General features: G+C 40.8%; 1 protein-coding gene across 6 annotated transcripts in view; it reads right to left on the bottom strand.

Annotated features, from left to right (window-relative positions):
- The window catches only part of LOC133464704 (DNA (cytosine-5)-methyltransferase 3A-like), a 65,711-nt gene that overhangs the window by 11,943 nt on the left and 38,891 nt on the right, over nt 1-14,877 (bottom strand). For all 6 annotated transcript variants that reach the window (XM_061746837.1, XM_061746838.1, XM_061746839.1 and 3 more), the window contains 13 exons: nt 11,103-11,306; nt 10,810-10,968; nt 10,398-10,505; nt 9,750-9,897; nt 8,727-8,870; nt 6,911-6,955; nt 6,185-6,264; nt 4,672-4,784; nt 3,312-3,495; nt 1,711-1,795; nt 1,413-1,558; nt 1,197-1,287; nt 911-1,059 (listed from right to left, as the gene is read on the bottom strand). In XM_061746837.1, the coding sequence (XP_061602821.1) occupies nt 911-1,059; nt 1,197-1,287; nt 1,413-1,558; nt 1,711-1,795; nt 3,312-3,495; nt 4,672-4,784; nt 6,185-6,264; nt 6,911-6,955; nt 8,727-8,870; nt 9,750-9,897; nt 10,398-10,505; nt 10,810-10,968; nt 11,103-11,306 (1,656 nt within the window). The remainder of the gene's footprint in view (nt 1-910; nt 1,060-1,196; nt 1,288-1,412; nt 1,559-1,710; nt 1,796-3,311; nt 3,496-4,671; nt 4,785-6,184; nt 6,265-6,910; nt 6,956-8,726; nt 8,871-9,749; nt 9,898-10,397; nt 10,506-10,809; nt 10,969-11,102; nt 11,307-14,877) is intronic.

Raw genomic sequence — 14,877 nt, 5'->3', positions numbered from 1 at the left:
GCATCCTGTCGTGTCTACTACTCCAGAGGGATTGCACATTAGTAAACCATACATTTACCAATGTCTTCATAAACCTAACATCATGAGACACCTAACTTTAACATAATCTTTTTGGAAAGGATCAGTCTTCCAGACAGTAAGCAGATGCAATGTGTAGAGAAAAAAGGAAATGAGTATACATTAATTATGCTTTATGTCAGATTTCCTTCAACAACAATGCTGCACTTCCTCATAATGTGGTTACTAACTTTACACTGTTTACACTGTTGCATCTCCACGGTGAATATGGAGCCAAACACATCAAACTTCATGACTAAAGCTTTGTTCATACAAAGGCACAAAGAAGCTATAAACTTTGCAAGTTCAAAGAAAATGACCCTACAGATGTAAAAAAGGAAATAAAATAAATATTTGGATCATAAAAGGAACACCAAATGCATATTGGGCATATCACCAGCGATCATTTTGAGCCAGAAAATCAAAATGATCGTCATTATGTTAAATTCTATCATCAGTTTTCAGGCTTAAATTGCTCCAAGGATGTTAGTATGAATGTTTTATCAAAGCATGGTTCCTCAAGTCCAGTCCTGGAGGGTCAGTGCCCTGTAAGTGTGAGATGTTTCTCTGCTCTGAAGTCTGTTAAGGACCCATTCATTAGAAGGAGTACCAGACTTGAGGAAAACTGGTCTAAGGACAGTGTGAAATCTGCACGTTCTCACAGCAAATTCTTGAGATCAGGGGCATTGCAGTTGGATTTCTATAAACCCACTCAAACTGGACTGTGTAAACTTCACATCAGTCACACATTTTTACATCAGTTGGCAGGAAAACCCGAAATATTCTTAAAGAGTGTTTCTGTGTGTGTTTGAATGTCAGTGTGAGCTGTATCCTCTGAGTGAGATTACGGTACCTCTAAAAAGCGAGAAATGTCACGTTTGTCGCTGACTCCCATAGCGACCACGTTCTCAAACAGCCAGAAGAACGGCCGCTCGTCGCCGGGTTTTGGCCGGGCTTCATGCAGCAGACGATAAAATTCGAAAAATAACCGTCCAGTTCCCTCTGTGGGAAAATGGATAAAGTTTAGTCTCTGTATTTCATTTCACCCCGAGACTATTCTTAAAAAAAAAAAAAAAAATCTATTCATTAAACTTATTTGCAACAGAATTATAATCTTATAAGACCTTTTATAATCCTACCATAAAGGCCTTTCCTAGCAGGGTTCACTATGGAGAGGTCGTTGCAGGGGCTTCCTCCGATCACCAGGTCAAATGGTCCCCACTCGTCAATCTGACACAGGAAACAAAACACTAAGTAAAATCTGCAGGTAGGAAAAGTCTTGTGAAACATATTAAAGCCATTACTTGACATGTTGGTCACGGCAGATGGAGCCAACGGGAGAATCCTTCACTTACATGTTTGCGGGTTACGTTGCGTACGTCTCCCACGTACATGATGCGTCCCTGGTGTCGAACCATGCCGACGGTGATAGAGTCTTCGCAAACTTCAGATGCCACGTACTTGTCCACCTGGAGGCCCAGATCTTTCAGCACCAGCAGGCCTGAACAGAACACACACACAAACACTTAGATCCTTTTCTTAAACCTATGGTGTTTACAGCTTGATGTGAAGAACGCTTTCCTTCTGTTCTTAAGGCCAGAGACACTTCTTCAAATGTATTAGTTACTTCCATGCAGCCATGTGCATACGTACCTGTGGCAATGCCGTCAAATAAGGAGAGGACTCGGATCGGCTGCCTCTTCTCCGCTGAAACTGGAGAGTACAACTTAGCTGGCTCCTGAGTGACAAAAGAAAGAAAATATTAAACTTTACTGTGAAAAAATAGCAGATTAGTACAATAAACACAGTTTATTTATGAAGATGATCTATTCTTTCAGGGAAAAAGTTTCTAGAATAAGTTAATATGCCTTTTTTTGATGTGTATTAACCTCGTGGCTAATTAAGAGCTGACTACACTGCAAAAACTCATTTCCTAGAAAGTAAAAAAAAAGCCTTGTTCCAAGAAGACTAGAAGACTGTTTCAGATTAATTTGCTCATTTTAAGAATTCTAGCCAAGAAAATTTTTCTTGCTCCATAGGCAAAGATTTTGTTGCCTAAAATAAGACAATTTCAACTAAATGTAAGGAATATTAGGCTTAATTCTAGAGGGGCTGTTTTTGCACTGTATCTCTTAAACCAACGTGACCCGTCTGCAGATATTAATTCTTACTCTCTTCTTGAAACGATATCAGTATTTTAAAAAATTACGTCCATCTATCACCACGTAAACTTGATATGAATTTTTCTATGAATGTTGTTATGAGATAAATCTAACTCTCGAAGTATTAACAGTGTTTCAGTCCAGTTTGGTTCAAATCAATAATTGTATTTATTTAAATTAAATATAGTCATAAGTTGACTAAGTAATAAAATATGCAGGTGTTGACGCTCATCATCATGCAAACCATTAACAGTTGCATGTGTTTTTTCTAAGTGAAAAGAAGTAAAATTTCACTCCTTATTCCATTAAATCAAGACTGATAACAACAGAAGTTCTGGTTGACATTGACGTTTGTGCCGACCGTTGCGTGGAGCGCAGTTCTGAAGTTAAGTAAAGGCATCTGTCACTCTGGTGCCGTTTATGCGTCAGTTCGTTTTTTATTACAGAAAGACAACTTTACAACGCGTTTGGGATGGGACCTCAAAAGACCCAGCGATGGAGGATTTGGACGACATTAAAAAGTCACTGGACCTCCTGTCAGGGGAGGTTTCTGCTGTCAGGCTCCAGCAGAAAACCATCTTGACCTGGTTGAGAAGGTTAGATTACTGAAACTCCAGAAAGCCAAATAGGACGAGCGCCTGTAAAAAATTATCCACGGCAGATACACTAAACGGCCGTGAAATAAGAGAAACACAAACTGGAAAAATGGTGGCGAGATTTTGGCCAGCCGGCTACAAACTTTCCAAATGGAAAAATAAAGCTAGGACTAGAAAAATCATTTGAAAACCTCACCTCTGATGTATGAAAAAGAAAAGGTTAAGGTGCTGCTGATTTATCAGCTGTGAAACTCCTAATTACAATTCCTCACCCGCCTCCAAAGCTCTTTATTAAAGAGCAATATTTTTAGGAAGTAGTTATAAAAACAAATGTTCAATCTTTATCTATCTTATTTTATTTTAACTTAAACAGCTACACCTAAAGCTGTTAAAGCTCTATAATGAACTCTAAATGAACTTAAGGTAACTTAAGGTCATTTTAACTCTGATCATCTTCAACAGTTGAGGTGTTATTGTATTAGAGTTCAGGATTTACAAATTCTTGCTCGTGGTTATTGGCAAAGAAGTGCTGTAGTCTGCAGGGCCAGTCGTCTCGTCGCCGCAGTGATCCGTAGGTGTTCTTGGGTCCGCACATGTAGCAGTTCCAGGGATCTTCTTTGATGGCGATCGCCGCTGAGCCGGCTCCCACCAACAGGTCCACACACTCCACACAGAAGCACCTGCAGAAACACACACACACACACCAGTGTCTCCTGTAAACATCCCTTCACTCATTGACATGGATTTTTCACCTGTTGGGGTAATGATGTAAATAAAACAGTTGTCTGTGAGCTTTAGTCCAGTTTGTTTTCAAGCTGGAAACCTGCAGTTTGGAGCTTTTTTTTCCTGTTTTTTTTTCTGACCAGAAAGTTAGTTTGATGTTCCCCTTAACCAACTCCTGCTTGTTGCACCTGTGTCCAGGTTATTTCTGTGCCTTAAATGTTGCTGTTTCTTACCTCCAAGAGGTCAAGCCAGAGACTAAACCCCCTTACCATGCCACAGTGTCAGCACTCACTTGTCACTTCAGGCCGCAGTAATCCAATAAATTCAGTCCACTACACCAACCACAGCGAGGAATTTTCTTAGGTACCTTTGACAAGTATATCTGTTCCTCTCCTCATGCTGTTCTTCATCCTCTCTGTCTGTTCTCCCTTTTCCTGCTCTGCCCGGCTGGTCTTCAGCAGGAGCCCCCCCCCTCCCTTATGATCCAGGTCCTGGTCCAGGTTTCTTCCCTCTTTCAGGGAGTTTTTCCTGCCACTGTTTGGCTTAAGGTTTTTCTCCTGCTAGGGGAGTTTTTACCTGCCATTGTTTCTTTAATAATGGCTTGGGGGTCATGTACTGGGTCTCTGGAAAGATCCTAGAGATAACTTGTATTATAATAGACCCTAAATAAATGCTCTGTAATAACCTTACCTGCTAGAAAAATACTGAAAATAAACTTTTTTTATTGGCTGAAACTGCTTTAACACCACACAAGGTATTTTGTGATGCAAATTAATAATTTTCTGACTCATATATTCCTGTGATACTGGATTTTAGGGCCAACGTTAGTATTAGTATTCGTTTTTATGCAGAGAAGAAAATCAGATATGGATATATCAAGGAATATATTCATGTTGGTCATTTTTAATGTTTCCGCCTTAAGTTTATTGCCACATTTGATCTTTGCTGTGTTTGCATAAATCCACTGTGTACTCTGTATTTAGATAAGTAAATCTGTTCCACGTGAGCTGAATGACTCGGTAACCTGAAGTAGAAAACCAAAAATCTGTTTTTGACATTTATGGGTAAATTCGTTTTTTCACAGGAGAAATCCCAAACCCAAACCAAGAGCCAAGCGTGTACGCAGCACTGACCTGCAGCAGTTGTTGTTGCCACACATGAGCACTTCCCTCCCTCCACAGCAGATGGTGCAGTAGGACTGATAGCCATCGTCGTCGTACTGGTAGGCGCACTCCAGGAACGAGTTCTGTCAAGGAACAGCAGGAGTGAGAGTGTGTGTGTTTTTCCACCATTATGAAATCCAGGTTTGCGTTTACATGTCTGTGAAATATCTCACATCAACAGTTTTTATCTAAAATAACTAACGCAGTAGGTGTGGAATAAGTGAACTTCTTAAGGGAGCATGGATGAGGTTTTAACTGTCCCTTCATAGTGAGAACGTTCCCAGTGGGAATCCTGGCTCAGACCCGTCTCTGTGGAGTTTACAAATCATCTTGGTGCCTCAGTGGGTTTTCTGCAGGCACTTTAGCAGTTAAGTTGATTGTTAACTCTAACTTGTCCGTAGGTGTGAGAGTGCCTGTTCCTTGATCTCATTTGTACCTCTCTGGTCCTGTGATTATCTGGAGACCTGTCTGGGATTAACTCAGCCCCTCAGTGACAGCTCTGACATGCACCCGGCGCAGGAAAAGGTGGGTTTAGAAGATGGACAGATGGAAGTGATCACTACAGTAAATTTGAAAGTGTGAGAAGCTGAGACTCTGTTTAAGTATAAAAGAAGCCTGGGTCTGTTACTAGGCAGTAGGGAGTGTAAACCTACATTAGGGATCAAAACAACATTAATCAAAGCAGTTTTGAGTGAGAACAGAAGCATAATAGCAATTTATATTAGTACTTGGGGCAATCGACCTACTTAAAACGATGCCATTTTAAGCCTCTGACAAGACTCAAAAATGTAATTTCACTCATGTGATATTGGGATAGGGTTTCCACAGACAAGGGGAAGTCATTTTTATTTTGTAAGTGAATGGAAAGTGCATAAAAAAACGAATGTACAGCCAGTGCCGTGCCGCCACCCTGTTATCAGTCTGTACTTATCGGCTACTGAATGTCGTGCAAACTACTGTCAGTAGATGCGAAAGGAAGAGAGTTTATAGCCTCTGTGTTTATAGAACTAGATCAGTATTCAGATATGTACAACATCACAGGCAAACGTCAACATGCTCACAGTCCACTGCATTAATGAAGTCAAGTCTTGTGTGAAACGTTGCTGCCAGAGGAAGTTGCTGCAGCCATGAGGGAAGAAGTTACAGTGAAAGTGCAGCGTTGAGTGTAGCAGAAACGGCAGCCGGTTTTCCAGAGTGCCAGTATCCAGACAAGCCATCTGAATTTGATGCCCCCTTGTATGTATTTGAGCAAGGATACACAGACGCTTGGTAGTAGACTTGTACGGATTTATAACAAGGTGGTAGCGACCACAGATGTCAGATAAGGCACTGACTGTAAGAGCAGTAAATTCTTCTTGACTATATTTGACAGGAATCTATTTACCTTTATCCAATAACTGTGTAAAAGTAACAGGAAACTGATTTATCATCATGATACAGCTACTAAGAATACAAAAGCAATCAGTGATAAAAGGTTTCTTACTTTGCAGCCCTGGCACATTGCTCCTAGGAAGAGAGGATGCTCCAGAGAGACGTTGAGACTTCCACAGGAGATGCAAATATCTGAGCAAACAGACGGATAATGCAAACATGTTAAATCTGCAACATACATCAGTTTGTTTGACTCCTTTATTGTATTTAATTAGTAATTCCTGAAATGTTGCTGTTCATTGAATGAACACCTAACATATTTCTGAGATGTGCTGATTTTAAAACCTCTCTCTATATTTTACAACTCCAATCTACCGCAGCAGGAAATTACAGAATGCACAACAAACACATCGGTCAAAACAGCAGAAATCTGAATGACTGATTCAGTTCTACTTGAGGGGGAATGACTCACATTATTTGACAAACAATGTTTAGAACTGACACTTAATTGTAGCTCTGAATCTTTTAATTATACTCTATTGGTCACACTTACTTGTAATAACCCAATTATACAATAATAAAAGTGTCATAATAAAATAGACTTTAACATATTTGTTGAAGGAGGGAACACATTAACCAGATGATTGGTTTATAGTCAGACAATTCCTTTTTTAATGAAGGTTTAAATCTAATATTTTTAACCCTTTTGGAGGGATATTTTCTCATCCTTTGAGCAACAAACTCTTGGAAAAAAAAAGATTATTACCAGAATAAATAAAAACGAACTTTATTTTAAACTTAGCCTAGGAGATGATTAAACATTTTCAGATGATTTTACCTTCAATATTCTTGGTCTTCTTTTTGACCTCTTGTATAAGTCTCTCTGGAAAAAAACAAAACACGAGGAACGTTATTACTCAAAAAATGTCATTATTACCACATGTCACACAGGTTATCAGAATGTCTGTGAAAGATGTACACTGCTCCAAAAAATTAAAGGAATACTTTGAAAACACATCAGATTTCAATGGTGAAAAATAAAATGTTGGATGTCTATACTGATATGGACAGTTTAATGTCTCAGGAACAAAAGGATGCCACATCTTTTGACGGAAATAAAGGTTTTCAGCCTACAGAGGGCTCAGTATATAGACACCCCAAAACTCAAAGTGAAAAAATTATGTGGCAGGCTCGTCCATTTTGCTTAAATTCAATTTCTGCAACTCAAAATTCTTTTCAATATCTTGTGTGGCCCCCACGTGCTTGTCTGCATGCTTAACAACGTCGCGGCATGCTCCTAATGAGACGACGGATGGTGTCTTGTGGGAAGTCCTCCCAGATCTGTCTAAGGGCATCAGTGAGCTCCTGTAAAGTCTGAGGAGAAACCTGGCGGCGTCTGATGAACCGAAACATTATGTCCCAGAGGAGTTCTATCGGGTTTAGATCAGGTGATCGTGAGGGCTGTTCAATTGTGTCAATTCCTTCATCCTCCAGATTCTGTCTGCATACTCTTGCCACATGAGGCCGGGCATTGTCGTGGATCAGGAGGAACCAGGACCTCCTGCACCAGCATAGGGTCTGACCACGGGTGCAAGGATTTCATCCCGATACCTAATGGCAGTCAGACTGCCGTTCTCTAAACTGTAGAGGTCTGTTCATCCCTCCATGGAAACGCCTCCCCAGACCATCACTGACCCACCAACGAACCGGTCATGCTGAATGATGTTGCAGGCAGCATAGCGCTCTCCCTGGCTTCTCCAGACCCTTTCACGTCTGGTGCTCTCATCTGTGAAAAGCACAGGGCGCCAGTGGCCACTTGCCAAGTCTGGTGTTCTATGGCAAATGCCAAATCGAGCTCCACGGTGCTGAGCAGTGAGCACAGGGCACTACAGGACGTCGTGCCCTGAGGCCGCCCTCGTGAAGTCTGTTTCTGACGGTTTGGGCAGAGACATTCACACCAGTAGCTGCTGGAGGTCATTCTGTCGGCTCGGGCAGCTCAACCTGTTCTTCCTTGCACAAAGCAGCAGATATCGGTCCTGCTGATGGGATGAGGGCTGTCTACAGCCCTGTCCAGCTCTCCTAGAGTAACTGCCCATCTCCTGGAATCTCCTCCATGCTTTGGAGATACTGTACTGGGAGACACATCAAATCTTCTTGCAACAGCACGCATGGATGTGCCATCCTGAAGGAGTTGGACAATCAGTGCAACTTCAGGAGGGTTAAGAAATCGCCTCATGCTCCCAGTCGTGATAATGACTCTAGCTAAAGCCAACACTTGTGGAAAACAGTTAGAAAATATCAAGAGGGAGGAACTTGAAATGGCCTCCACCTGCAAAACCAGTCCTGTTTTGGAGGCCGTCTCGTTGTTGACCCTCTAGTGCAACTGTTGTTAATTCCATCAACACTAATGCAGCTGAAACTGATTAACAACCCGCTCTGCCACGTACCTGACCAAAACCTTATCAGAAAAGTGCAGTTGAATTCATGCCATACCCTGATAAAAAACTGTTCCTTTAATTTTTTGAGCAGTGTATTTATTTATGTATCCTTATTTTATTCAAGTGTGAATATTCTGGTGTTTGCATACTATGGTTTGCTTTAGTGTGAGGACACGGTCTAAAAAAACAGCAGCTTTTGCTGAAACGTCTGTTTACCTCTGGTCCCTTCATCGATCACCTCTCTTATCTTTCCTTTTTCTGCCGTGTTCTTGCGCGGTTTCTTTGCAGGTGGAGGTGTATACGCTGCCTCTGGCTCTGTCCACATCTCTCGGTACACCTCCTTGTATGGATTCTTTTCCCCTGTGGGGGGGAAAAAAAAGATCTTTTTTTTTTGCACATTTCCTTTTCCTTCAGAAGTTACTAATCATTGAGATGTTCCTTAAAACATTCAAACCAGTATACTGCTAAGTTTCTTCAAGTTTATATAAATCACCTTTCTCCTTGCTCTTTCTTACTCTGGATAGTCTTTTGAGTGAAAGAAATGCTAACGTGATCTATTCAAGGCCACCATTCTCTCTCATGATAAGTGATTTATTTGCTTCAAATTCTCTGCCAGAAATGCGTGCGTCTTCTTTGCAGTCACACGCTGGGCTATTTTGTGTCAAAATGTCAAATATAATTTCATAAAGTATGTCTAGTATTTTTGTGCAACTCTCAGCCTGAGAAGTCCTTTGAATTTGCAATAAAATGTATAATTTGACCTTTTTTATTTTTGTGCAGTCTCCAAATGCCATTTTTCAAACCAAAAGCACGTTTTTTAGAGAGAAAGTCTCTTGGTAATCTTCCCAAACAAAACGTCTCATCGCAGTCTCTCTCCCTTTTTTTTTTTTTTTTACATTCGCTCAGAGCATTGTATGGTTTGACTAAATGTTTTAAAAGCTAAGAGCCAAAATAATTCGTATAATTTAGAATGTGTAATATTAAGGTGATCTCTGTCATACACAGCAAAGAATCTAGTTAAAGTTCTTGTATCTCTTCGTTGTAATTAGCCATCCTGGTATCTCCAGACAACTTATCAGAGGAAACTGCTCATCTGTACGATCCTATCATATCAAAACTGCCTGGATGAAGCAGGCTACAAATCCTTTTTGGGCTATTTGGATTCTAAGACACGTGAACTATCAGAATCCTCCCGTTCCCAGCCTGATGAGCATCCCTAAGATGCACACGGCTGCTCACCCTCTGTGGGGTCCAGAGATTGTGGCCCGTTGGGCAGGAAGCCGGTCATGGCCCACTCGATCATCGGTGTGGTATCGCGTTCCATGGCCTCGGGATCCTCGCTCGCATTGCAGGGAGGAGCTGTCGTCCCTGCCCGTTTGCCGGCCGCCTTTCCATAAAATAAACAAAGAATTATAGTCCGTAACCAAGAAAGGCAACTTTGGCTTTATTGTTTCCCACATAAAAGTAAAAAGATTTGAAATAATAATATAAATATGGCCATTTTAGTAATACAATAGCTGTAACAAAAAGCAGTGTGTTTGTGTGTGTGTGTACTGCTGTTTTTTGTATCACTTAAAAAATCGTGCACATTTTAACTGGAAAAACACAACCCACAAATTATAGATTTCACTGTGTGACTGACATGTTACCACTCACTAAATGTGGGCAGAGTTTGAAATAAACACACCTCCACAAATGCCAAAAAGTACCAACTGGAATCAGTGTAAATTGGTAGATCGTGTTACGTAAGATAAGAATGGCCTTGGAGTTAATTTAAATACCAAAAAAAAAAGCCTTCACTTTACAGGCCAATAAAGATTTTGAGTCAGAGCCACAGAGTCTCTGATGTTGAAGAATGTTGAGTAACTTCACCGGGAGGATTATTACCTTCAGAGCCTCGTAGATGGCTTTCCGGTACATGAACTGTTTGTTGTACGTTGGCTGGTGGTAGGCAGATGAGAAAGAGGTCAGGGGCATTAGCTTCTCCACGCAAACCTGCAAAACAAAACACAAAACCCACAGTTCATGTGAGGAAAGAGCAGCCCTGAACACCCCTCTTAATGATGACTCAGTAGCAAAGTCTAAACATGATTTCTCTTAATTAATGGAATCATGAATAATTAATCGAATAAAACTTTGAAGTCCAAAAAGGAAAAAAAAAAGAAAGAAAAAGAAAGATCATCCCATATCAAATCCAAGTTTATGAATTTGTTCACTTGTTTCAATCTTGATGTGTTAAGGCGGTTTATTCAACTTTTTTAGAAATCTGTATCAGGCTGATAAAACTACAGATACTCACCACGGAGAATTTGCCGTCACCAAACCACTTCACCCAACGAGTCCCGTCTGCAGCCCGACTCCGGCCGCTCATCCACCAGGAAACGATCTCGCCGGGCCACCAAGAGAAACCTCGCAGCTTCCCAAACACCAGCGTCCCGATGCCGAAGGACCGGCCATCCTGTCACAACGCACAGACAACACGGCGCCACTCAGACCAGCAAAATCAACCAATCTCACCTTTGCTCGTTGGCATTATTTTCCATTTTTCTACTGACATTGTTATTCACAAGAATGCACCGCTGAATGCCATACCTGGTACTCAATCTCGCTGTGCGTGGCCTGGTCTCCCCTGGCAACGGGCTCCGGCGTCACAGCTACTGTCGGAGAGGCGGGATCTGTGTGTTGTTGAGAAGGTGGAGGAGCTGGACTCGCTGGCTCCTCCTCTTTATGAAAGTCAGCCTCTGATAGGTCGTCCATTATGCTTATCTCCGCTTCTCGGTACGCCCGCCGTTCAGCCTGTAAGGGAAGAACACCGTGAACTCATGAGCACGATAGAAGATACAATGTTATCATTGACATTTTAGGGGTGTTTGTTTAACCCACAGCACAAGCTGCAGTGTAGGCCTCCTGTAAAAATAATTTTAATATTAAGTATTTAAAGTGATAATACGTTTAAACCAAGTTAAAAAGAGCAGCACCTTTGTGCAGCCCGCTCTCAAAAGAAGTAGCATAATACACTGTGTTTTATATTCAGCGCTGGAGAAAAAACAACCTTTAACATAATCCCACTATTTCAGTATTTGTGGACCCAATTGGAGCACATTTTCAAGCACCTACAGCAAAACTCCTACACGCACACACTCATATTGTGGTTTCCCATTGTACGTTGGTGCTGATATGATTAGATAACTGATTACTCATTCAAACATTTGTAATAGCTTTGTCACCAGCTCACTTTACACAGAGGCAGACAATGGCACACACTATGAAAATCATATTCTTTTGAATTTCTACTAAGTATGGTGTAAGGATGCTTTTTAAGGGGAGAAGAGACCACATCATAGAGAACCCTGAAGAACCAGTGGAGGTAACTACCGTATCAGCTGCTGTACCAGTGCATGCCCTGCATAAGCATCTGTCACGGCGTTATCTTCTTCTTTTTGTCTACATCATTAACAGTTAAATTATTACACTATTCTTTCCAGAGATACTTTAATCTGGGTCTTTGAGGCTGATCTAGAGACCACTCTAGATCAAGGCCTAAGTGACCCAGGCGGTGGTGAACGTGCGGTAATTGTTGTGAACAGGAAGTGAGTGGAGAACGGGAGCTACAGGGAGGAGGTTTTGGTCCAGGAAGGAGAGAGAGCGAGAGAAGACAAAGTGCAGGCTAGTAAATTAGATCATATAATACATTTGGAGAAAAGACAGAAAGAAAGTGCTGTAATCTGAGATCTGAGAAAAGGCAGAAGACAGGCGATAGGAGGTCATTTAAAAATATAACATTAAAAATATGCTATTTATTCAGTCTTGTATTCAGACTGAGGCTAAAGACTCTGCAGTGTTATAAGATCGAATGCACTTGAAGGATCTTTTTAGGATATGCAGTTTGCAGAGAGTCTAATGAAAATTTAAAGCACATAAAACTTTTCATTTATCATTGTTTTTATATTTTTATGGCAGCGCAAACTCCTTTTTTTTTTTGCAATTTTTAGCCCTTTGGCTCCCTCAATAGGCCTGGAGGTTAAGTAACTTTTACAGCAATGTTTAAGATGTTTAAGAACAGATGAAAAAGAGGCCTTTCTCATCTGTTCTTCTGTAATCCTTTTCTTGAGGCAGTCGCCTCTGCCAGGATGTCCACCGTAGCTCAGAGGTGTTTTGGCTTCTTTGGCTGCTTTTTGTTGATAATAGAGACAACGCTTTATAAAAGTTAGGAAATATTCCTTCAAATGAGGAACCTTTGCTCTGCATTATGTATTTTTTTGTTTGGGCTGCTGGGAAACTGTCACTTGTGACTAGAGTTGATATTTAGGCGAAGGATATTTTTGTGTGCAGATCTTCTAACTTGCTAAGTGATCAGAAATGTAAGCAAAGCAGCTGCATAACAGTAATAGTGCCACATATGAATCATGCATCTGTTAACATATAAACTCCAATAATGGAGTCATCAGCATATTCTTAGGCCCCATTGTAGATCTGCTTTTCCCCAGTAAACATTTGAGTTTTAAAACATCAAACTTCACACAAGTATTGGACGTGAATTCATTTAATCTGATCTTATTCATTAAATCAGTCACAGCTGAAAGCTCAAGTTAGCTAAATCAGTTTAACATGCCATTGGATGGCTTTTATATCTGAAATGCTTTTGAGGACGTTCATGATGTCGGTTTTAAATTAATATTTCTCACAAGCAGTTATTTCAGTTTCAGCTGCAGGAGTGAGGCAGAAAATGTGAGCTAAGCAAGAATTTCATGCACTGTAGCGCAATGTACAGTGCAGCTCACTCGTATGCAGCAGACATTCAAGGGAATTTATTGTGGGATTTGAACCTGTACCCAGGCAGAGCCTGATCAAACAAGTCAGCAGATCAAACCCACAAGACGACGCAGGCATAGTTGAAAGCTGAGCTCTCGGCATAGAAAAAGGAAGCAGCATTAAATATAATCATGAGCTCACTGGTTACTACAGCACACAAATCCCACTGTGGCCCAGATGTCCGATCCCATGACTCAATTTCAACATTTTCATGAAAAAAATTCTAAAAGAAAAAAAAAAATCCCTTTTCACGCTCGAAATAACATTTGGATTTCACTCCAGCAGGAAGTCATATTGTAACTGCGAATGTCTCAAACAAGACCTTAAAATACACTCTTCCACTACAAAGTAAAGCGTAACAGGCGAAGCAGAGGGCGGTCCGATAGCATTCATTCAACTTGAAGAAATCGTAAAAGTGAATGTTTTGGGCTGTGACAGCGTTCTCCTCAGTTTGACTCTGGGGTGAAAAGGTCACTTCTCTTTGCTCCTGTTGATCTCTGACCTCATAAAATCAGCCGTTACATGTGTAACGGGCTGATGTGGAGGTAAACACACACACACACAAACACACACACACACACACACACACACACACACACGCATTGTAAGGTAATCTCCATATGTTGTCACTGTTCTAAAAGATCTGAGTAAAAAAAAGTTTTACTTTAAAGCACAGGTTTCCTGTACACTTTTTTACTTCTTCAAATGCCTGCCAAATGCCTGCTGACATTCCTGTGATCTAATTATTATATGATGATTGATCGTTCAGATGCCTCCGGCTTCCTCTCATCAGTGCCATCAATGGCTGAAATAACAGTGTGTGTCAATGCACAGCTTTGCGTTTTATTTGTTCTCACACAGATTAGGTGTTGTTATTGTAACCCCCCTCAATACAAAATATTACCTTATATAAAAGTTTTTCTTTTCACCTTGTGAAAAGTCTGCAAGGTTTTAAAGCCAGGCCAAGCTCTGCTTCTGAACTGTCTGGGAATTTTTGCAAGTAATTCAAGTATTTCTTCCTCAATTTTTTACATCAACATGTCGGACATTTGTGTAATCCCTGTGGCTAGTTTGTCACGCCTCCAACAGAGAAATGAGCTGCAGACATTTGCACGGTCATTGTTGACCAGCCAGCTGACCAGTTAGGGCAGAGACTTGCAGAAGGTAGCAAGTACTACAACAATAATGTGTTCAACTCTTGCCATTGTAATCATACGCGTAATATAGAATCATTATTGCAAAGTAGATACTCTGAAGTGTTACTTAAGCCTTACTCAGGTACTAACCGGTATGTAAAGTGTTACTTTCCCATAATAAGTAATATATACACAGGCACTATAATTTAGAGGGCACTCTTCGGGTTTCTTTCTGCACATTTCTTGAGATAAAGTTTGTAAATATGCTATTAATTCACTTTTCAGGGATACACGTTTCATCTCTTCTAATAAATATTGCTGTGAAAGAAGCGTGGCCATTTTAGTCAGCATTTGGACCATACAATTAGGTGACGAGGACCAGATTTGTGTTGCTAAGAGAAATCAGGCATAGTCCTGCT

The sequence above is a fragment of the Cololabis saira genome, chromosome 18 (genome assembly GCF_033807715.1).
Source record: "Cololabis saira isolate AMF1-May2022 chromosome 18, fColSai1.1, whole genome shotgun sequence".
In the NCBI taxonomy this organism is placed as follows: Eukaryota; Metazoa; Chordata; class Actinopteri; order Beloniformes; family Belonidae; genus Cololabis; species Cololabis saira.
This window is presented reverse-complemented; position numbering and strand designations above follow the sequence as displayed.